Consider the following 25,094-nt stretch of genomic DNA (forward strand, 5'->3'; position numbering starts at 1 on the left):
TTAAGTAGACGATTTTGAAACAAAAATCAGTGCTGATAGATCTCTAGTCTTCCATTGCACTTATTGTTAGACTGTAATTTAGTCAATTTATAATTAATAAATTATGGGTGTGAGGTTTAGACATAACGCAAGCTGCCCGTAATTCGTCCACAAGCCGTCCAAAATTTGACCGCCTGCTACATGTAGAAACATATGCTTTTGCACGCGGTTGAACCTGTCCTTGGCACAGGAGGTCGAATCTTGGTGCCGGTGCCAATTTATACAATTAGAACAACTAGAACAATTCTAGACCCATATCTACGTACTATGTAATGTATGTAGTGCTTTTGCAGATTCACAGTGCAGTTATTTGCTAGTTAGTACTGTAAAAGTGGATATTTTCGCGTGACTAATTTTTCGCGCTTGGCCAGGTAAGATTAAGTGTGTCGCGTGTTTTTAATTCCGAGGAATCAAGACATCACGCACAGGAACATATGGCAAGCAAAAATATTCGCGTGCTTTTATTTTTGTGTTTAGTCTTTTCCTCGATGAAGAAGTAGAGCAGTCTATATTGATAAGCCCATAATTAAGCAAGTGTGACCAATTGCCATTTTGAAAGGTTTTAATGTTTAAAGGGACAGAACAGTACTGGTTGAGGTGAGGATTCATGTTTTGAACATTCTTAAGTGAGATAATGAGAAACCTCTTATGAAATATGAAAGAGCATGTAATTCTAAGAAGGATTCAACGTTTATTTGATGAAAATTGGTTTTCAAATGGCTGAGATATCCCAAAAAGTGATAATAATAAAAGGCGACAGGCCACAACTTTATTAGGATCTCTTTGTTTCACCTTGTTTTTGGATATCTCAGCCATTTCAAAACCGATTTTCATCAAATATGAAACTTTTGATACCTAGAACTTAGAATGATATTAGATGAAATTAGATGATTTTTGATACTTAGAATTGCATGCTCTTTGACATCTCATAGAGTAGTTTCTGAATATCTCGCAAAGCGTTAAAAGCTAAATCCTCACCTCGACCAGAACTGTGTACACACCCTTTAAATGGAAAGTCTTGCTTTTACTGTTAGCATGTTTCTTTTGGTTTGAATTCAAGATTTGATGTGATTAAGAAGGCAGATCCAATTCACTACTGATGTTTGGTGCAGCAAGAATGAGTTCGGAACAATCTCTGCGGAGACTCCGGCAGCTACACAGCCTCCTGCTGGGTAACACGTCTCAAGGGGCGCTGGTTGTTCCCAAACTAAGATGCAGAGCTGTGTATTCAACAGGTGAGTACTGTAGTCCCATGCGTTGAGAATACTGCTGGGTCAGACAGGAAGACTATCATGATATTGTGTTTGCTTTGCCACATTCAGTTTATACTTAAATTGTTTAAGTGTATGCAAGGCAGATCTATTATTTTAGAGCCTGTCCCTCATCCCATGCCTCGGGCAGAAAGTACGTGAGTGGGGAAAAAATATTAGAAGCTGTGGTAGCTCAGTGGATAATAATGCAGGCTTTGAATTGTGAGGTGCCAGATTCAAGTCTCTTTGCAGAATTGGTAGTGACCTAAGGCAAGGTGTTTAATTGCTTCCTCAATGGCAGCATAAAGTGGATTCAAACTCAAGAGTTCTTCTACACTGCCCAGTATTTGTAAAGTCAATATAGTGGATGTCGTTGAAAATGTTTGCAAATATTCTGTGAGAAGACCAAAGGTCAAGCATCTTGCTGTTTTATCTGTTATCACTGACGAATCGGCAAACTACATGTACTACCGCACAGCAAGCTGTATGGTGACTGGAAAGTTTTGTTCGTAATGTCCCACAGTTTATACTCCATTTCATGTTTTCATGTGTTAATATTGGCCATCCACTCAATGCTATCTAAAATGTTTATTGGCCACTTCATACTGCAAGCAGTGTGTTATTAATGCTTGCTCAAATCACTTTTAGGGTGAGTACTGTAAATATTGGCTTTTGTTTACCATATCATTAATGACCGATGATGGATGGCACTCATTCCAATGATGTATTGATATACCAACCTGTGAAATCATGAAATAGCCTGAAATTAAAAAATGTCCAATGTACTTCAAATCTTCAATAACAGTATGTAAACCCGTCAATACAAAATCTGTAAATAAAGTCAGCGAGGATTGCATGTAATACTAAAAGCAGGAATCAATAGGTTGTTACTAAGCTATTGATGTGTTGGCAAGAGCATTTTGGAACTGAAATATGATTTCTCACAGGCGTTTTCAAATCAAGTGCTTGTGCCAGACTTCTGACTATTGACCTTTAACCTCATCCTGATGTGTTAGTCGTTACTGTTATTTCTTTGTCTATTTGTTTCGTAGATGGAAAGTCTGTCTCTTTAGGAGGAATCACAAAAACCATCAAAGAACCTGCCAGAAGGGAGCTGGTTCCCCTCAAGTACTGTAAGTTTCTGAAGAACCCTTTCTCAGATACAATTGTATATGATATACTCTGTGCAAACCATCTCAGTCCTACTTCCAAGTAGAATATCATGGCTTTCAGTAGAAATTTGAATTACAGTGTATGCACACTTCTGACAATATCACACATTATTGTGTATATTAAGTTATGATGATAATTTTGTGGGATACTGCTTCTGATACACTATGACAATATGAGTGATCAAATCTGGATCAAGACATATTTGCTGTCCCTGAGTATTTTCCAAAAAGTGTCAGCACAGTCTAGGAAGAACGTAATGTGGAACCACCAAATTAACAGATCTGTGTCAATTCTGATGTTTATCAATATGTACTATGGACATGGACATCATAAAGTTTTGTTTTGTTTTAACAGAGGGCTTACATACAGTGTATCCTCATTGGGTTTTTTCTCTGTTGATGAACCTTCGTAATGCTACAATTTGTACATCTGCTAGTGCATTGCATTGAGCCTGTTTGGAACTTGCAGTACAGAATGTGTACATTTCTGGACATGTATGGTATGTACCCATAGAAAGTGCAGTATATTGTGTTTTATCTGTACCTGTATACTCTGGTTTTGCCTACAGTGCCTGAAAATGTACCTCAGTCAGTGCTCAGACATCTACGCTGGATCATGCAAAAGGTGAGGTCATTGTTTGATCATTCCACTGTAATAGTTGCTGGTCTATTAGAGAAACATTCCCAGCTGGAATCTGTTTCGGGCTGATTTTTTTTTTTTTTTTTGGGGGGGGGGATGTCTTGTTACACATTCCAGATTTCTCAAATCTTTGATATCAATACCTATCTAGCTTGAAATAACTTTTACAATATTCATTGAGCATGAACACTATGTGTCCTACGATTTGAAGCATTTTACTGTAGCAAACTTTTTGAGTCAATTAATATGCCCGAAATTAGCAACACACCAAGATATCGCATCTACTCGTATGAGCACAAATGCATAGTGTCCTGTCTTCATGCTAGAAACTGCGATATTTTTCATCTTGAAAAGGGAATCTATTTACCAATATTTGCCCTTTGTTGTTTTGGTGTCTTGAGTGCAAATTCAAGCTCGTAAGCAATCGTCAAACAAGTCCTAATTTGTGAATCATAATACTTGCTGAATATATTGTGTAAAAAAAGTATATCATACACAAAGTATATCATCAGGGTAACAATGTAAATTGAGGTGGTGGGGGAGGGGGAAATAAACAGGGAGAGGGGATATAGGAAGACATACATTTTGATAGATGGAAATATGGATTGGTGTAGAGTGCAAAGGTTGATGGCTGTATTACATTGTCTGTTGGATTGTGGTAGTGATTGCTTATCCTATGAATGCATGTCCTGAATTCGTATTACAGTAGAATTCATTGTGGTGTATACAAAATATACTGAATCCAAAATGTATTAAGAGGGAAAAATTAATAAACACAAGTCCTTGTTTAGCCAACATTTTGAAATGTGATTAGAAGGAACTGTAGCTGTGAGGTAATGCTACATGTACACAGGCCTCGAAATAGGATTTTGGAGGGGCAAGGCCATTTAGAAAAGGGCACTTTTTCCAAGAGGCCAGGGCACTTAAGTCAGTCAGAGGGGCACCAAGGCCACATTGGAAAGGGCATGTTTGGTGTTTATGAAAAAAGAAAGAAGAAAAACAAACCGAGAAAAACAAACAAACACACACACACACACACACACACACACAAAGTGCAACACACAACAAAAACCTCTTCCCTACAGCTGTAACACATTCCCGATCTCCGCGTTTCTATCAGGTGAAACAACATTTTTTAAAACAGGAATAAAACAACAGTAGGTATTGATTGAAACTCGACACCCTTTCAGGCCAGTCAGGCTGCCATGAAACTTCAAAGCACATTCCGACAGCTGGCTGGCAAAACCACAAGGCAAAGGAATTTGCGTGCGCGTGTAGATTGCTATGATTAGTCTGTGACAGACAGTTCATGACCTCCAAGAATGCGCCAGTACGCGCGGTTTCTTCTGTTGATTGGTCTCTCTCTCTCCACCCCTCCCCTTTCCCCAGTCTGGCACACCTTGGCATCGTGGGATTTTTCTTTTTATGCCTCCGCCACGAAGTGGTGCCGGAGGCATTATGTTTTCGGGTTGTCCGTCCGTCCGTCCTTCCGTCCGTCCGTCCTTCCGTCCGTCCGTCCTTCCGTCCGTCCGTAATGAATTTTGTGGACAGGGTAACTATCAAAACCTTTTGAGGTATCCTAATGAAACTTGGCATGTATGTGTATTAGGAGGTGAAGTTGTGCCTATCAACTTTTGGGTGCACATGCTCAAGGTCAAAGGTCAAAAGGTCAAGGTCAAATGCTTAAAATTTCACTTTTTCCCCCACATCTATGCAATGCCTGAAGATATTTTCTTGAAACTTAGTGTATACATGTATTACCCAATTGAGATTCTCTGGTGAACGTTTGGGGTCATGAGGTCAAAAGGTCAAAGGTCAAAAGGTCAAGTAAAATGTTAAAATTGCACTTTTTTCTCTGTATCTTGGAAATTGTTCAAGGTATCTTTATGGAACAAAGTATTTATACATGTACTGACTGGCAGTGGTTATCTAGGGAATTTGGGGTTCATGTGGTCAAAGGTCAGGGGTCAAAGGTCAAGGACAATACTTCAAAATTTTACTATTTTCCTTATATTTATGCAATGCCAGCAGGATTATTTTTTTAAAAACTTGATGTATGCATGTATAACCCACTAGAGATTCTCTGGGATTTTCTTTTTTTATTTGCCAAGAAGGTCAAAGGTCAAAAGGTCAAAGATCAAGTGAAAGTGCTGAACTTACTTCTTTCTCCATACTGTATCTGGGAAGTGGCTCAAGTTATCTTTAAACTTAGTACATATTTATGTATGTTCTGCCTGACATTGATTCTCTTATGAATCAAAGGCCAGATGAAAATGATAACAATTTACTGTTCAATACAGAAATTGCACTTTTTCTCCATACAATTTATACCTTGACAATTACTCAAGTGTATAAACTTAAGGAAGGAAGGGTCAAAGTCGAAGTTAAAGTTTTTAAATCCCCAAATACATGCTCTCCTATTCATTCAATTAAACATAGGTCAAGGAAGGTGAACATTCGATACATTTGTGACAAACATGTCATTTTAATATTTTGCCAATTTTGTGAAAATGTAATCACACATTGTCCACATGTACTATAGACCTATTAGGAGAATCATGCATTATGGCGGAGGCATACCAGTCGCCATAGCGACATTTCTAGTTTCTTGGTGAACTTGGAGTTCACTCTTTACTACTCTATCTGAATATGCGCTGCCTAGCTAGTACATACTCGCGGCCGCTGCGCTGCGGAGGCAGTCGGGACAGTAAAAGCCGGTCGGGCATACATGTACGTACACGTCGTCTCGTATCTCGGAAAGATACTTTGAGTTTGAATCAGATACATCGGGACGCGAGTGAACTGAAGGTATGATATTTGAGATCAGGAAAGTTGTTCAAGCTTATTAAAGAGACTTTGAGAAAGGGCATATCATACGTCATAAATAATAACTTTCATTCTAAAAGGGCACCACGGCCCCAAGAAAAAGGGCACATTTTTTTTGGCCGTAACTTTGATCAAAAAACAAAAGGCATTGCGGCCAACGAGAGGGGCACCGACGGCCATGGCCGTCGGTGGCCGTCGGTTAATTCGAGGCCTGATGTACATGTAGTGATGCTGAATTTGTTTTTTTTGTGTGTGTCTAGGATGCCCTCGGTCAAGACGTCTTCCTCATCGGTGCCCCCGGTCCACTCAGAAGAGCAATCGCTATGCAGTATCTGGTGAGACAGAACTTAACTTGGCCCTTTAACCCGTTGAGGACGAGTCCTGAGTATACTCGGGCAAGGGTCTATGGGAAATGCCTGTTGTAGCAAAATCAGCCCCTCCTCAGCGGGTTAAAGTACACCCTGTACCAACTCTGTGAAAATATCAGTGATGTATGGATACATACATTTGTACCATCCTCTGTTGCTGTCAAGGTGTTTAAGGACACCACGTGCATGTATGAACAAGTATGATTTGGTATTTTGTTTGAAGGATGACTGATATTGAACATATTTCGACACTGAAAGTTGTTCTCTCTCTTTACTTTTTAAGGAAATAGAGGTCTTGAGTCATTTTTGGAAGTATCCAAAAAAGATGTTTATTTAGAGTAGGTGGAAAACAAGACACTAAAGACAATTCTTGATAGTTATTTTGCTGCAGTGTAGGTTTACATTGATATCTTATTTCTCTAAGTTGTTGAGGGCTGACTCTGTTAATTGTTTAGTATAGAGAGTTGAGATTTATGCCCAGTTATCTCACGTGTGTGATTTTCTTTTCACGCAGCAACATATATGCTAGTGCTGTTTGTGAAAAGAAAAGTAGCTTCTCTCATGTTCAATGGGTTGTTTCTCTGTCCTGTAGTGGACTTCTTTTTTTCTTCAATCCAGACCAGCCACATCTCCCTTATTCTGCTGGATACCCCCCCCCCCCCCCCAAAAAAAAAAAGACTTTGGCTAAAAACAGCAACACATCAAAAAAAAAATACAAAAGTACAAGAGAACCTGTGACTTTTGTAGACTCTGCTCCTAGATTCATTGGATTGGTGGGGCGGTGACCCTTGACCCAACAAACTATGAGCACTATCCCCTCCCCACCTCCACTCACCGCCCCCACCCCCACCCAATGCGACCCCTGGTATAAGATTACAGACTGTCAGTTCAAAATCCCAGGCTGCAGCGGTTGTGCCCCTCTGCAAAGCACCTTATCCGTATTGCCTAGTCCTTTGAAGTTGACGCAAAGCCATCGGCCCCATGGTTGCGTGCTTACAAGCAGTCAATGCTACCCTGGTAGCCATAAAAAGTTGTGATACAGAAATACAGACATAACACACTCAAGATATGATAACCTTTTCTAAACTCCAATACCCTGAGTCTTAGTACCATTTTTTAAATTCATATTCTCTCCGTATGCATTGTGCCCGGGTGCGCAGGGAAAATATAACCATGATGAATACTGGAAACATTGTGTCATTTTTTTTTTCCCCACCCTGTAGGAGATGACAAAGAGAGAAGTGGAGTACATGGCTCTGTCAAGAGACACGACGGAATCGGATCTGAAGCAGAGGCGAGAAATCAAAGCTAGCACAGCATTCTATATCGACCAAGTAAGAATTTCCCTTTGTGAAATCAGTTCTTCATATTTTCTGCCATAACTGTTAAGTTTGACGTGTGTAAAATGTGCATTTTATGACACTCAGTAGACTGATGAATAAAGAATTTCCCTGTTTGTTTTGTTTTCGGTTTTCTTTTATAAGTGTGCAAATTTAGGGCATGTAAATGTAGAAAGGGCAAACACTTTATCAGTCATTATTTTGAGAAATAGATGCAGAGAATGTATCACTGAAATCCTATTGGATGACTTAGTAAAAGAAAAAATGTGTGTATTTCTTGGACACTGTGTAGCCAATGAACGTTCTGCCATTGAGACCAATTGTGTTATTTACACACAAAATTCGTAGTGTGTGTAAGTGCACTATACTTGCATTTGCTTCGTCGCAGACTGGTGACATATAATTTCTTTTGCCTCACAGTGTGCAGTCAGGGCAGCCACCGAGGGTCGGGTGTTGGTCTTGGAAGGTATTGAGAAAGCAGAGAGGAACGTACTACCGGTCCTGAACAACCTGCTGGAGAACCGTGAGATGCAGCTGGAGGATGGGAGGTTCCTGGTGGCCAGCGAGAGATACGACAAGTTGCTGAAGGTAGACATTCTTTAGACTACTGTAAGTAATTTGCGAATTCACCTCAACTTATTTTTCGCACTCAGCTGGGTAAGATGAATTTTGTCTGTTTTTAATTCTGCGTGATCAAATTGTAAAATAGTATTAGTGGTACTTACAGTAGACCAAGCAAGAAATTTGCGTGCTTACCTTTTATTTTTTTGCCAGTTTCATGTTGCACAAAATGTGGGAAAATTTCCACTTCAGAATATGCAATCACTAGCTTGTACATGCTCTTTATTCATGGACCACAGGGGTCGCGCTTAACTTTTTTTTTAACTAGCCACGCGGACCAGTTAGATTCAATTTTGGCTAGTCCGCAAAATTTTTGACTGGCCAACAGAAATTTTTGACTAGTCCGTCTTGTTTTTTAATCGCGTGACTAATGTCAATTTGGGGAGGGCCCCAAGTAGGCCTACATTTCAGTTATTATATCATATATCATATTCATTATAATTACTTCATTATCATCATTCATCATCACTATGTTTTGTAACTGTTTTGTGACAGGTTAAATTGTCTTCCGGGTCAGGGGCAAGACATACAGCCTACAGGCCTCCGAAATGTTGATGTTTATTTACGAACGCACGCACGCAGTAATCACACCAACACAACATTTACAAGAAGTGAAGAACAGGTCGATTATTCATTCTTTTTTTATCTCCAAACAAACGTTTCAGTAGTGACAAATACAGGCCTAATTAATGGTCGATTTGTTTTAAGCTAAGCATCTTTTTGAGGCACCATTATAAACCAGGGTGCTACACAACTTTTTTTAATCACTTGCCCAATCGGGCAAGCAGATTTGCAAATTAGTGTAAAACACTTGCCCGAACAGAAAAAAAAAATCAGAAAATATAAATAATTGAAAAAAAAAAATCACTAGTATGTCAAGGTTTTAATGGAAAAAAAAAGAGAGTGAAGTTGATAAACAGCTGAGGTTGAGAAAAAGAGAATCAGGGTTTCATTTTTTAGGACTATTACCACGCTCCTTTACGCCTTGTCAGGAGCACTGAAATAGGTGTAGCTCTCCTTATTTTTAGCTCACCTGAGCCAAAGGCTCAAGTGAGCTATTGCGATCGCCCTTTGTCCGGCGTCCGTCGTGCGTCGTGCGTCGTGCGTCGTGCGTCGTGCGTCGTGCGTCGTCCGTCGTCCGTCGTCCGTCGTCCGTCGTGCGTCGTGCGTAAACTTTTTACATTTTCATCTTCTTCTTGAAAACCCCCCAGGGGGCCCAAACGCCCCAAACTTAAGGAATCTGTAAAAATCTTCTTCTCCAGAACCAGAAGTGATAGAGCTAAGTTAATACTATGAGTTTGTACATTGATGACTGTAGTTTCAAGTTTGTTCATGGCAGAATCAGGTGTGCCCCCCTTGGGACCCAGGGGAGGGGGGTGAGGAGGGGTCCTAATGGGGCCTAAATTGTACATTTTTATCTTCTTCTTGAGAACCCCATGACCCATTTTCACCAAACTTGGCAGGTAGCATCCCTAGGGAGTTAGGATTTCAATTTCTTAAAATGGGCACCATTCCCCACCCAGGGGGCCCCCAGGGGGGCCCCAAACCCCCAAAATGAAGGAATCTTTAAAAATCTTCTCTAGAATCAGAAGTTATAGAGGTAAGATAATACTATGAGTGAGTACATTAATGACTGTATTTTCAAGTTTGTTCATAGGAGATCAAGGGGTGCCCCTCTTGGGTGGGGGGGGGGGGGGGGGGGGGGGGGGGGTGGTTGGAAGGGTCCAAATGGGGGCCTGAATTGTACATTTTCATCTTCTTCCTGAAAACCTCATGATGTATTTTCATCAAACTTGGCAGGTAGCATCCCTAGGGGGTCAGGATCTCAATTTATAAAAATGGGCACCATGCCCCACCCAGAGGGCCCCAGGGGGCCCCAATCCCCCCCCCCCCAAATTTATTGTACAGTTTCATCTTCTACTTGAGAATGCCTGGTCAAATTTTGGTAGAGCTGTGAATAATTATACCCCCGCCAAACGAAGTTTGAAGGGGGTATATGGGAATCAGCGGACGGTCGGTCGGGCGGTCGGTCGGGCGGTTGGGCGGTCGGGCGGTCGGTCCGTTGCAAATCTTGCGTCGCGAACTACTTCCTCAGTTTTCGACCGATTCCCATAAAACTTGGCACAGATGTGTGCCTTGGGTTGTAGATGTGCAAGACGTATTTTTTGACAGTACCCAAAAGTACGTTGCCATGATAACGGCATATTATGGGCAAAAATGGGTACAAATCTTGCGTCGCGAACTACTTCCTCAGTTTTCAGCTGATTCCCATAAAACTTGGCACAGATGTGTGCCTTGGGTTGTAGATGTGCAAGACGTATTTTTTGACAGTACCCAAAAGTATGTTGCCATGGTAACGGCATATTATGGGCAAAAATGGGTACAAATCTTGCGTCGCGAACTCCTCCCACAGTTTTTGATCAATTTTTATGAAATTAGGTACAGATGTTTATCTGAATATGTTAATGTGCAAGACACATATTTCCGCAGTGGCAAAAAGTGCGTTGCCATGGTAACGGCATGTTATTGGTAAAATATAGGGCAAAATGCTTCATGGCAAAACTGCTTCATCAGTGTTCTTCCAATTCTCATGGAATTCATATTGAATGTTTGTCTTAGGATATAGGTCAGCATGACACATTTCTTGACAGTGACAAAAAGTATGTTGCCATGGTAACAGCTCACATATTATGAGCCAAAATGATGGAAAATTTTGTGTTGCAAACTACTTCCTCAGTTTTTGCCCAATTTCCATGAAACTTGGTACAGATGTGTGCCTTTGGTTGTAGATGTGCAAGATGCATTTTTCGACAGTACCCGAAAGTACGTTGCCATGGTAACGGCATATTAATGGCAGAAGATCAAGGAAAGATCTTGCGGATTTAACTACTTCCTCAGTTTTTTTACCAAAGTTTATCAAATGTTGTTTTGACCAAAGCTTATGAAATGTTGTTTGGCGGGGGTATAACCAGTCGCTGTAGCGACATTTTTTAGATTAGTGACTGCGTGAAAGGTGAACTTGCGATACTCAGGTGAGCGCTAGACCCGCGGGTCTCTTGTTTTTTCACATAATGGTACTTCAATATATAAAATGCTTCTGGTAATTGGTTATTCCATCTCCCCTCTACCTGACTCTTTTCACTGTGTACTTGTACTCATTTCACTCTGATCTTTCCACACCTTGGCCTCGATCCCATTGGAAAAAAGAAGAAGAAAAAACAACGAGAAAACACACACACACACACACACACACACATATTGCAACACACAACAAAACCCTCTTCCCTACACCTTCCTGATTTCCGTGTTTCTATCAGGTGAAAGAATAAAACAACAGTACTATGTTGATTGAAACTCGACACCCATTCATGCCAGCCAGGCCAGGCTGCCATTTAACTTCAAAGCACATTCCGACAGCTGGCTGGCAAAACCACATGGCAAAATTTGCGCGCGCGTGTAGATTGCAGGATTGGGTGGAGCAGGGAGGGTGGAGCTAGGGCCTGGGAACAGGCAAGGGTGATTTGATAGTCTGTGAGTTATCAAAAGCAGACCTTTTGAACAATTGAAACGTCATGATACGATCTTGTCTTCCTTTTGGACTGAAAGAAAAACATCAAAAAGACGAGTTGAGTATAATAAATTTTTACATAGTCATGCAAAAAGATTACTGCACTCATGTCATGACAAGAAATGAATCAATATTCCAAGACAAAAACAAAGCAGCCTCGGGTGCCTGACGGTGACATCGAGACGCCATGCATTTACCATGCACCTTTGGGAGCAACATGTTGGAGTTGGCAGGGGGAAGGGGGTGATCCTGGAGTTTGTGAAAACTTCCTGACACCCAGGGAGGTTAGATTCTCTTCCCGCTGTCTAACCGGGTAGCGAACTTGTCTCGGCATACGAGAACTTTCATATATTTCTGTGATTTAGTTTTTTAATCGAGTGATTAATCAATCCCTTTCTACAGTTCAGTAAACATTTAAAATACTCGATTAAGCACACTATTATAATTTATAGTGTAATCGACTGTTCGATATTTCTACTATGGGTCAAAAGAAAGGCTATAGAACCATGTGTTGCTTATAGAATCATGATCTTTGCGATGATTCCTTGAACTCAACTCACGAGCTAGTTCTTCCATCAATATTTCCAGGCTATATTTACACGCTGTTTATTCCAGTGCGCGCATTCTTTCGTCTGGCACCTAGCTGGGGTCTGGCACCTGGTTTTGTGGAAATTTCCACAAGGGGAGAGGGGGTGGGGTGTCAAGTTTCTCGTAAGACCAGAGACTGCATACACAATCTCTTTGCTTGTATTTACAAACATGTGTACTGTCGTGTTTTTCCCCTTAGCTGTTAATGAACATTTAGATTTAACTTTACGAAGGTTGCTATCTAGCAAGTGGTTCTTGTTGTGAGGTGTATGTATTTTTTTTTTCATCATTCATGGGCCGGAGATGAAAGAAGAAGTATGCTCAGCAAGCTGTCTTTTACACCAGCATCAGTAATTATCGTCACCATCACTCAGATCATTCGGCCCTTGTCCTATAACATTCAGAAACATGACCAACATGATCACTCGGGATAATTTAAACTGCACCTAAGCAAACAACATCCCGACAACACAAACTCTACAAAAGATCACACACAGCTGGGATCAAACTTCCTTCGAAATACTGCAGCAAAGCGGAGAAATCGCCGTTACGACAATGCATGTACAGTGCCAGACACTTAATATAATCACTTTTAAATACTTCGAAATATAAAGGGAATGAATAGAGTGACATTAAAAGAAAGAAATCGTACCAAACTAGTAATAATATTAGAAACCATTGAACAGACTAAGCCCTAGCGGAAGTTTGCAGCACCGAACGCCAAGCGAAATGCAATGGAAACTCGGTATGACGAGCTCCTTTGGGACCGAGACAATTTGTTCTTTGTAATCCTAATGTTTATATCAGTAGTCAATAAACAATACAAAACAAAGGAAATGAATTCAATGGGACCGGAAAAAATCAGTTTGTTTTTCAGGTATTTAGATATATTATCAGATCTCCAAAGGCGAATGAAGGTCTAGTCACTGTATATTTACAACTATATATCGAGTTTCCACGGGACACAAAGTTCGAACACTTTTCACCTGCACATCGTCAAACAAAGTATGCAACACATGAACCGAAACTCACCTCTTAATTGCAGAAAAATGGTGCAATAACATCGTAAATACCACACAGACAACACTCTAAAAAGTCAGTTCGTACTTGGGAGGTAGGGGAATAAGCGGATGAAGAAGCAAAGAAGAGAGAGAGAGAGAAAAGAAACAGACATTGGAAAAAATGCATGTAGCAGCGTGTGCATGTGGCTGGCCAGACACACAATACAACTACTGGTAATCGGTATACATGCAGATACCACGGCGATCGATGTAAACACCAGGGTCCATGGGCGTCCGCTAGTTTGCAGGCACAAACCCTTGTAGGTCGTGGAAAAAGTCTGCGTGCGCCAAGACTACAACACGCACCACTGGCACTGCAGCCTCTACAGAGAGAAGCTACAACACAGCCTATATATTATGAGACCGTGCCAGGGTGGTGCATGTAGTAGTCTTGGCGCAGACTCCTTTACAGGATGCACAAACGGACGGACTAGCTCCGTTCGCGCGCTGCACACGGAGTACGCAGCGATTTGCGTTCAGCGCTTGTCACAGCCAGTATGCTGAGAAGTGGGAACGACAGTGGAGCAATATTTTGGCTGGCCACACGGACTAGTAACTTCCGAATTTGATGATTTTTAGCTAGTCCGACGTGATTTTGGGTGGCCAATGGCCAGCGGACCATCGCCAATTTCGAACCCTGGACCAGAAAGATGTGGCATATTTGGGTAACATTTCTGAACAAACTGATCTTTGTATGTTGACAGTACAGTGCTGTAAAAGAATCAAGCCACAGCTGTAGATTGCACTTCAGGATATGGTATGTCAATGTCTAATCTTGTATATTTCGTTGCATTTTATGATGAATTGATGGATAAGAGGATAATACACATGGAATTTGCATGTGTCTTTTATGAAACTCTGCTAGGTTGTTACCTTTTATCTTCGTAAGTCTTGCTTCTTGCTTCCAATTGAAAGATTACAAATTTCTAGTCGTGAAACCTAACATAGGTCCATGTTCTACTCCAAGTTGATAATGGTGATGTTTTCTGATGTTATGTGCTCACCACACAGTAAGATGGATCTTTTTCAGTGAGGAATTGTCATAATGTGTATACATTTTTATATTGTACTTATTCTTCTAATAGGACCACACCAAAGAAGAACTAGACAGGTGGAAACTGGTCAGGGTCAACGAGGACTTCCGGGTCATAGCCCTGGGTCTACCGGTCCCCAAGTACAGAGGGAATCCCCTAGACCCGCCCCTCAGATCCCGCTTCCAGGCTAGAGATGTGAATCCAGTAACTTTCAGGGTAAGGATGTGGAGGTGAAATCAACCTCTTCAATGTTATCTGATGATAATGTGTGTACTTGTTTGTGACTGTCAAGTGATATTGGTATGACCTTGAAGGGCAGTAAGTCAAGTGATTGTACTTGTATAGAGCTTGCTGTTGCATCATTTTCATGGTGTTTGTAGGGTTACTTTTTGATTTGTTTTTGTGATTAAGCTGTTGGGAGGTATAAACCTGCAAATGAGAGTGTTGAATTGTTAGGGGGCTGTTTAATAAGCATGGCTGTGAACCTTAATGCCAGTTGATTTCCACTACAGCTGCAGCTTCAAACTACAGTACCTATACAACATATGCCTGGGTTTAAATAAATTGCAGACTGTGAAGCTAATCAGCAGTCTTATGATTTGAAATTTGCAAGGCCTCTAATTTTCAGAAACTAGTCAGAAAAGCCTTATAGGCCCCAAAGAGTATAGATTGTTTAAGCTGACCATCATCTCTAGGTGTATGAGATGTGGGCTCAAAATGTTTGAGATATGGGGTCAAAATGTTTTAGGGTTCAAAAATGCCAGGGATGTTGATGATTAGAGGTTAGAATATACACTGTATGTTTGCTCCTTGATTAGCTTATACCCTTCTCTTCCCACCCATTCTATATTCTCAGGATCATTTACAACTGCTTACAGAATCTGGACAGTCTGTGCCTTCAGAGAGGTGAGGCATTTCATTTAAGCGGGATATTGGCTTTTGGTTTTAGGTTGAAAAAGATTGATAGTTGTAAATAAGATGGGTTCTGATAATCATAATATGTGGTAGGGGTATGGGGCACAGAGCCAAATAAAGATTAACGTTGGTGAAGATTTGATGAGATGATGATGATAATAAGGTTTATGTGGGTTTTTTTTGTATATATGTATGTGTGTGTATATGTATGTATATGCATATATATAGGTCTATATGTGTATTTGTATAATTTATTATATTATATTTTAATGCGGATTATTGTATTAATACTGCGGATGATAACTACATCACTGCTGTTATTGTAACACAGAAATAGTATTATGTATTGATTGTTTTTATTGATTGATCACCGGTAATATCTGATATTCTATGTGTGATATGGGTTGCAATAATGTAAACTCTAATATTCTTGTTTTGTATCCCCATGTACGTGTCTAAACCTGCCATTCGTTTTGAATGAAACGGTGGACCTGGTTCTTTTGTACATTTGTTATTCTCACATTTACTTGAACTTGAATAAAGTCATGATTAAACAAATTTCATCATTTGCATGAGATTAAGACCTTAAAGGGATGGTTAAGTTTTGGTTGAGACAAGGGATTCAGATTTTAACCTTTGTTGGAGATAATTAGAAATCACATACAAAATATTGAACAGCATATGATTCTAAGAGAAATTCAGTTTATTTGATGAAGATTGGTTTTGAAATGGCTGAGATATCAACAAAAAAAAAAACAAAGTAAAACAAAGTGGCCCTAATAAAAGGTGGGTTCCATCTTGCCTGCCACAATTTGACCAAGCAATACTTTGGTCTCCAAAATGACAATGAGACCAGTTCAGTAAACAATTCTTTCCCTTTAAGTTGGTGACAAAGAGAATGTAACTAATGTTGAAATTCTTAGTATTTATAAGACACTTGCGTATTGTTGACAGATCCATTTTTTTTTCTGTAGTGTTTGCTATTGTATTGTAATTTCATCAACATGAATTTGATTTCTTTCTCACTTAAAGTTCATGTTGTGATTGGGCAAGACTGTAACAGATTTTGCGTATCATTTAGAGAACTTTTTATCCACCAATCTTTTTTTCACATAGACTTTCTCAGCTACTTTCATTTGCCACCACCCTACGCACGGAAGAGGTCGCATCGCTAGGTCTCCCAGACTTTCCTCTTGATAACTTGGAGAACCTGGTTCGAATCCTGGTAAGGCAGCTGCACACTTCTTTTTCTACTGGTGCCGTCTTACTTTTTGTATCTATTATACTACACAGGAGAAGCAGTATGTATGAAGTGCTGATGAGTCAACACCCATGTTGGGTCTGTTTTTATGCTCTCGTATGATATAATGGCAGAAATCGCATGGTTTAGCAACAAAGTTTGACACGTATGCAATATAGTTTACTTGTAATGAATGTCATAGAAAATATGCTTCTTGATGAGATAGAGGAGAATGCCCGGTCTCCATATCCCTTGAGATGCGTAATGGGCATCTGGAGAGTAAAGCCAGATGAATGAAGGCCAGAGCGAGGATGATGCTGCTCGATTAGGGAAGACAGGTAGCCTGGGACCCGGCTGTGAATGATCTTAAAAGTGAGCAGTAGGATCTTGAAATCCGTTCTGTTCGTAATGCAGCTCATTCAGGACAGGGGTGATGTGATCATACTTCCTCAGCCCAGTGAGCAATATCTGTCCATTCCTTCCCTTCCCAAAGAATGCAGTGCCATCAGCTTCGTTACACAGATTACTCCACCAGCTCTACCCGTATGAGGTCTTCCTTGGGAAGGAAGGACAGGATTCGGTCCTCGATGCCCTACAGGTGAGGCAGCGACCTCGACAAACCCTTCTTATTCAGTCATTCAACCTCAATTTCATTTCACTACAAGAACTTGCTAATATTGCTGACCAACTGTGCACTCCGCACCTTCAAACACTTCGACTCCACTTCGTAAAAGAGTTAATATGATAGCAACTCTTGCTGGAATGGCAGTTGTCATGGTAACAACAAGAATCCAGCTTCCTGATTGGCTGTTGCTATGGGAAGTTGCCATTCCAGCAAGAGTCGCTATCCTAATATCTTTTATGAAATGGGGAACAGATCTCTTACTATACTTATTGCATAACTTTGTACTCTATCACTGTGGGTTATACCCACTGGTGTCCTGTAGCTACTGCAGTTGGATTATCGTTCTTTTCTTTCAGTGTTAGTGCTACATGTATAGCCAAGATTGTTAATTTGTGCAGAAATTTAAAATAAAATTTTAAATTAAAATAACTTCAAACTTGTGGCAGGTTAGGAGTGAGGAGGTGTGAAAATATTAGATATTACTGGACTTAACCTTCCTCAGTTTTAATGGAAAACACACAAGGCCTGAATTCACAAAGGGTAACAATAAAGGCGTATAATAAAAATAGATACGTTGACACAGTACGTGACGTTGCCTTTCTATTACTTGCCTCTATCTACTGGTCGTATATCAAATTTCCACCACATTATATTGCATGCATATATACATAGCATTGCTTATCCACCATTGCAAGGTGCCCTTTGAGAGAGCTTGCTGTGAAGGGGCATTCCAGATAAGTTATGTAATTTTACATCACGTAGTATATAAATCTTTAGTGACCGTGTATAGATTTGTATAATTTATTTGCGGTCCTTGAGCAGATAAACCAATACTCGGAAAAAAAAACATCAAACATATTACACAGAACAAGGATGATGACATAGGAGGCTCACGTATTCCCGTATAAACGTAGTATTGCAATTGCAGTACAATACCACTTGTGTAAAGAGTTCACCTGTTCAGAATTTATGCATGTTTTCTTCTTTCGTTCTGCTTCCTTGAGCAGCTGATCATGCATTCATATGTGAAGCTGCCATGTCATTATCCTTGTTCATTTTTATTTGTTATGAATTTTGAAAACATTCTTAAGTCTCATCACAATCACGATAAATTCTGAAACTCTTTGCCTAGGGTAACCAATTTATAGACGCATGTTCACATGCAAAATGTAATGTCTAAAAATCATCTACTGATCTCCTTTTAGTATATATGCAACTTTAAAAATAAAAAGAATCAATTTATGGGTTGATATTTTGTCTATTACAGAAATTTGAGTTGAAACCAGGAAAATTTGAGAAGCCCCCAAAGCAGAGGATAGCTGGAGTTCACTCAACCAATCGGGGCCAGGAATACCACGCCATGGCAATAGTGGAGGTCGAAGGTCAGATTAGCCAGCTCCAGGTAATTCAGCCACAAGAGGTTCTCAATTACTAGTAATATGTGTGTGGCGATTCATCCTCCGATGGTGGTCACCATGATAGATAAAACTTTGCAGACACAATCTAACAAGGGGCCTGTTACGATTGATCTTACGCTTGATTTATTGAGCGTAACTTGTTGAATAGAGCGTAAGTTCAATATTGAGCATAAGTCCCATTTCATAAAGACACGTATGCTTGATTTCAAGAAAAATCGAGGGTAACTTTCAGTAGATTGAGCGTTTCTTGCGATCAATTGCAAAATTGTTTATGAAACGCAATTTGCGATTGATTGCGACTTATGCTCAATCTTTATGAAACAGGCCCAAGAGCTGACAACTCAGTTTGGTTTAATACCAAGTGCTGTGATTTTTTTTGTTGTAGTATTTACTGACTTTCTTCACAAAAATAGAAATAGTACTTGCCAATGTGTTACTATTGCATAATTATGATCAGTTCAAAATTCCTGTAATGTTAGAGAGTTGAAATTTATCATGTTGTGCTGTGAAAGGTATATAAGGGATGTCATCCTTATACATTGTATGTTTTGTCATTGGCATTGTCACTTGTTCTGTTCAGTTATATTTTGTAAAGGCTTTTGAATTATTGCAATCATTTCAAATAGCTTCTTCTTTGGTGGTGGCTCATGTCCTTACTGCTGAAGATTATTGTAGGCATGAAAGATTATGTCTTGTATAGATTTGAGGTTGAAATGTATGGAAATGCAATGACATGTATCATGCATAGGTAGCACTTCTTAGGTATAGAATTGAGACCATGGTTTAAAAAAAAATGTATATGAAAGTGTGCTCATTCTTATCCATTCCCCATCAGCTATTTTGAATTATTTGATGTGACATACATGGACCCTTCTCTTTTTGTCGATATAGGTGCCAAGAGGACAGAGGGGGGATCACGAAAGGGACGCAACTCACAAATACATCTCAACGGAGACACACGAGGGCCTCCTTACTGACATGCTGATGTCACACTCTGTGGGCGACTTCTGTCTGGTCGGACCAAAGGTAGCTATGCGAACGAGAATTGGCCAGAGCTACATATAGATGTGTGACATACACAGTTCTTAATTTAAAGATAATACAAAGTTTTGGTACTTCAAAAGTTTCCCTGAATTTCCTTGTCTTAGTTTGTGTTTCAGGTTAAAGTACCTTTCATATAACTAACAATGTGAGACTTACTCGCCCCAAAGTTCTCTCATGTCTTAGTAATCATGCAATTAACTGCGACCAGCAGCCCCATACGCATAGCGTAATGGGGCTGCGCATTGTAGCATCCAGGATCATGACAGACTAGTATCGGGAGTAAATATCAACTTAGAAAACAAAAATTTCTTGAATTTGAAGACTTACCAGTTAAGTTGAAGTATTGAAAATAGGCTTCGGGCAACATTTGGTTCTGCCAATAGTCCCTTTCTGTTCGAATTGATGACTGAATGTGACTCGGTCGAGAGGACCTTGGGGGAGCTACAAGCTGTACACTGAATTGACGGCCAGCGCATGCGCACACAAACATCTTATGCGTTCATGGATTTGAAATTTGTGCACATGTGATGTGTGCGCATGCGCTGGCCGTCAATTCAGTGTGCAGCTTGTAGCTTTCCCAAATCTGGTCACATTCGGTCATCAATTCGAACAGAAAGGGACTATTGGCAGAACCAAACGTTGCCCGAAGCCTGTTTTCAATACTTCAATTTAGCTGGTAAGTCTTCAAATTGAAGAAATTTTTGGATTTTAAGTTGATATTTACCCGCGATACTAGTCTGTCATGATCCTGAATGCTACAATGCGCAGCCCCATTTAGCTATGCGTATGGGGCTGCTGGTCGCAGTTATCATGCAATAATGGTTTTGTACAATACGTGCTCGCGGTATCGCGTTGAGTCAACACGGCTCTGATACGAAACCATTATTGCATGATTACTAAGACATGAGAGCACTTTGGGGCTGGGGCGAGTAAGTCTCACAGTGTTAGTTATATGAAAGGTACTTTAACCTGAAACACAAGCTAAGACAAGGAAATTCAGGGAAACATTTGATGTACCAAAACTTTATATTATCTTTAATTTGTTTGTTGTGATTTACTCTGCATTTGACTACCAAGTATCATTTGCATACAGACAAAAAAACCACCAAAACACAGTGAATCAATGCTAGACTTGTAGGAGTACGAATGAAGGGAAATGTACATTTGTGATTAGATTAAATGAGAGCATTTATATGTCTTCATATTACGGAAAGTTAAATTGCACAAACATGAAGATGTGTTTTGATTGATGAGAGATCATTGGGTTCTTGTGATTGGTATAACACGTATGCATACTTCAGATTAGTAATCTGCAGTCTGTTGTCATGACAGTTAATCTGCAGTCTGTTGTCATGACAGTTAGTAATCTGCAGTCTGTTGTCATGACAGGTAATAATCTGCAGTCTGTTGTCATGACAGTTAGTAATATGCAGTCTGTCGTCATGACAGTTAGTAATCTGCAGTCTGTTGTCATGACAGATAATAATCTGCGGTCTGTTGACATGACAGTTAGTAATCTGCAGTCTGTTGTCATGACAGTAATCTGCAGTCTGTTTAGACAGTTAATAATCTGCAGTCTGTTGTCATGACAGTTAGTAATCTGCAGTCTGTTGTCATGACAGATAATTATCTGCAGTCTGTTGTCATGACAGTAATCTGCAGTCTGTTGTCATGACAGTAATCTGCAGTCTGTTTAGACAATAATCTGCAGTCTGTTGTCATGACAGTTAGTAATCTGCAGTCTGTTGTCATGACAGTTAATAATCTGCAGTCTGTTGTCATGACAGGTAATAATCTGCAGTCTGTTGTCATGACAGTTAGTAATCTGCAGTCTGTTGTCATGACAGGTAATAATCTGCAGTCTGTTGTCATGACAGTTAGTAATCTGCAGTCTGTTGTCATGACAGGTAATAATCTGCAGTCTGTTGTCATGACAGTTAAAAATCTGCAGTCTGTTGTCATGACAGTTAATCTGCAGTCTGTTGTCATGACATTTATTTTGTTGTGATCCCAAATAGGGTTGCGGGAAGAGTGTACTGGCGAAAGAGTTTGCGGAGAAGCTGGGCTACAACACAGAGATTGTCATGCTGTACCAGGTAAGTGTGAAGATGTTCATGAGCGATTACTGCCTTATGATACAGTGTATGAAACTGGAAATTTTCACACAAGTAATATTTTCACACTATGCTTTGAATAGTTCGATGAATTCACATGATTGTAATTTCACAAACAGTCATTACAAGTAAGTGAGCACTTCAAAAAGCTCAGTACTGCCATGGGGGATAATGGCTCTGGCAGCATATACTGTGGTAAAGGGTAACTAGTCTGCAATTTATGACAACATATTCACTCATGCAGCAGGACTATTGAATGTGGAGAAAACTACATATGACTTAAGCCCAAATTACACTTTCATGGATCGCTACACGGATGACCACGGATCGTCATCCGTGGTGTTCCGGCATGCAAAATATCAATTTTCCTCTCAATGCCGGTGTGAATACGATCCCAACTGGGTGTCTACACGGACAAGTACAGAGGCTACACGGACAAGTACGGTGCCTACTTGGACAGACAAGGAATGAATGCAGACCCCAGCAGAAAAGATATGGAGCTAACATGGATATCAAGGAAGAGCACGGATGCAACTGGGTCCCTTTGCGGTCCTTCCATGGATATCCCCAAAATGTTGACAGATGACTTTTGATTTTGCTTTTGATACTTTATCATTCTTGGGCAGCATGCCTCCAGAGCTAAGTATAACAAGCACACCAGAAAATCTGCAGCAGCCTACACTCTTTATACCCCCGCCAAACGAAGTTTGAAGGGGGTATATAGGAATCAGCGGACGGTCGGGCGGTCGGGCGGTCGTTCCGTTGCAAATCTTGCGTCGCGAACTACTTCCTCAGTTTTCAACCGATTCCCATAAAACTTGGCACAGATGTGTGCCTTGGGTTGTAGATGTGCAAGACGTATTTTTTGACAGTACCCAAAAGTACGTTGCCATGGTAACGGCATATTATGGGCAAAAATGGGTACAAATCTTGCGTTGCGAACTCCTCCCACAGTTTTTGATCAATTTTTATGAAATTAGGTACAGATGTTCATCTGAATATGTTAATGTGCAAGACACATATTTCCGCCGCAGTGGCAAAAAGTGCGTTGCCATGGTGACGGCATGTTATTGGTAAAATATAGGGCAAAATGCTTCATAGCAAAACTGCTTCATCAGTGTTCTTCCAATTCTCATGGAATTCATATTGAATGTTTGTCTTAGGATATAGGTCAGCATGACACATTTCTTGACAGTGACAAAAAGTATGTTGCCATGGTAACAGCTCACATATTATGAGCCAAAATGATGGAAAATTTTGTGTTGCAAACTACTTCCTCAGTTTTTGCCCAATTTCCATGAAACTTGGTACAGATGTGTGCCTTTGGTTGTAGATGTGCAAGACGCATTTTTCGACAGTACCCGAAAGTACGTTGCCATGGTAATGGCATATTAATGGCAGAAGATCAAGGAAAGATCTTGCGGATTTAACTACTTCCTCAGTTTTTTGACCAAAGCTTATGAAATGTTGTTTTGACCAAAGCTTATGAAATGTTGTTTGGCGGGGGTATAACCAGTCGCTGTAGCGACATTTCTAGTTTCTACTTGTCGACACCATAAAGGCAAATCTCTTTGTTTCAAACTCTCATTTTTCTGGAAAATCATGACATAAACAAAGCAAAACAAAGCAAAACTAATCAAAACACAAAAACAGCAAGGAGGTGTGTGTGGGTCATTTAAGTTCTCAGACAACTACTATACGAACAGTATGAGGGGTTGATGGCTGTACTGAATGGGGGAAGATGTGAGCAAATTTCATTGACTTTATGAGCTTGTATTGGCAAAATACACGAATTTTTCAACCCGGATGGACCCAATGCTAATACGGTTGTCCCGATGTCTTTACGGATTGTCCTGGAATGAGTACAGAGGCAACACGTAGTATCCGGTGCCTACAAGGAAGGAATACGGAGGCAACACGGAATAGACGGTGCCAACAATGAAGAGTTTGTATTGATTTTCATCTGTGATGTCCAGGATGAAAAATTAAGCAAGCTTAATTTTTTCCGCGGACATGACGGATGATCAAGGATGATGCCGGATGACTTCACGGAGTCAACACGGTCGTGCCGGAAACAATACGGACGATCCGTGGTCATCCGTGATGCGATACGGGAAAGTGTAGAAAGGGCTATAGCAGTTATACCCCGAAGGTATACCTACTTGAAATCAAAGATATGAAAATATATTGTAGCAAGCAGAAAAATGAAAAATGCTTATATTTTTGCGCTATTTTTATGTTTCATGAAATATGTGCAAATTTCCACTTTAACTGCAGTCTTCTGTTTCCTACGGTAGGTAGGTTTATCTCTCTCCCTGTAAGTGCACTGAGCATGAATATCATGAATGAAGAGGTAGCTGGCATCGTCATCGACCTGTCCCAATCTATGAGCTCAGTTGCACCATGCTAGTCCAGGTTTTTCCTGAAATCATCATGTATACACATCCTTTATGACAGATCTAGTTCCTCTGCTGCTGTTTGACTGTTTTTTTTTCTATTTGTCTGACTCTTCTGCAAGACTGTTGTGTGTTTGTGTGTGTGTCTATTTGTCTGTCTATCTCTTCTCTGTTTACACTCCTGTAATCAGATCTCTTGTATTCTGTTATTTTATGGACTTCAAAATATCTGACAGTCTTGTTGAGTTCGGGCTTTATGTCTTTCACAGGAACTAGAGTGGACTCCTATTATAACGAAGTCCTCGGGACCAGCAGTTTTCTTTCGTTATATCGAAATTTCATTATAACCGAACAAAACAGAAGTAAAAATACATAGAATGGATAATGTTGCGGCCTGAATTTTTACTTCATTGTAACTGGAATTTTGTTACAACCATGTTCGTTGTAATGGGAGTGCACTCTAATCGTGAACGCACCTGCTTTTCAGGACATGACCTCTCGTGACCTCTTGCAACAACGGATCACCGAGCTCAATGGCGACACGGCATGGCGTCTGTCCCCTCTCATCAAGGCGGCCCTAGAGGGCAGCATAGCACTGCTGGATGGTCTCCACCGAGTGAACCCGAGCACACTCGCTGTGCTACACAGGTGAGGAAAATACACATTTTTGAAATAGTTGAAATGTGGAAATGGTCTTTGTAAGCTCTTGTCTTGCTGGGAAAACATGGAACTCATTTAGACTGAATGCTCTGGATCTAATTCTTGTATTTACTGTATACGCCATATATTTCGTGAGTCTAAATTTTCGCGAATCAGGCATTCCCAATGATTTCGC

At 40.3% G+C, this 25,094-nt stretch overlaps 1 protein-coding gene across 1 annotated transcript in view; it reads left to right on the forward strand.

Moving 5' to 3' along the window:
• The first annotated feature begins 1,138 nt into the window (after positions 1 to 1,138).
• LOC139714568 (von Willebrand factor A domain-containing protein 8-like) overlaps positions 1,139 to 25,094 on the forward strand; it is a 65,455-nt gene continuing 41,499 nt past the window's right edge. Inside the window, exons 1-14 of the mRNA XM_071626287.1 lie at positions 1,139 to 1,274; positions 2,342 to 2,422; positions 3,031 to 3,086; positions 6,188 to 6,262; positions 7,519 to 7,629; positions 8,056 to 8,223; positions 14,559 to 14,723; positions 15,364 to 15,413; positions 16,539 to 16,647; positions 17,156 to 17,260; positions 18,555 to 18,689; positions 19,597 to 19,731; positions 21,768 to 21,845; positions 24,747 to 24,907. Coding sequence (XP_071482388.1) covers positions 1,139 to 1,274; positions 2,342 to 2,422; positions 3,031 to 3,086; positions 6,188 to 6,262; positions 7,519 to 7,629; positions 8,056 to 8,223; positions 14,559 to 14,723; positions 15,364 to 15,413; positions 16,539 to 16,647; positions 17,156 to 17,260; positions 18,555 to 18,689; positions 19,597 to 19,731; positions 21,768 to 21,845; positions 24,747 to 24,907 — 1,565 coding nt within the window. The remainder of the gene's footprint in view (positions 1,275 to 2,341; positions 2,423 to 3,030; positions 3,087 to 6,187; positions 6,263 to 7,518; positions 7,630 to 8,055; positions 8,224 to 14,558; positions 14,724 to 15,363; positions 15,414 to 16,538; positions 16,648 to 17,155; positions 17,261 to 18,554; positions 18,690 to 19,596; positions 19,732 to 21,767; positions 21,846 to 24,746; positions 24,908 to 25,094) is intronic.

The sequence above is a fragment of the Diadema antillarum genome, unplaced genomic scaffold (assembly GCF_040938485.1).
Source record: "Diadema antillarum isolate AM-2024a unplaced genomic scaffold, OU_Dant_1.0 scf00000006, whole genome shotgun sequence".
Taxonomy (NCBI): Eukaryota; Metazoa; Echinodermata; class Echinoidea; order Diadematoida; family Diadematidae; genus Diadema; species Diadema antillarum.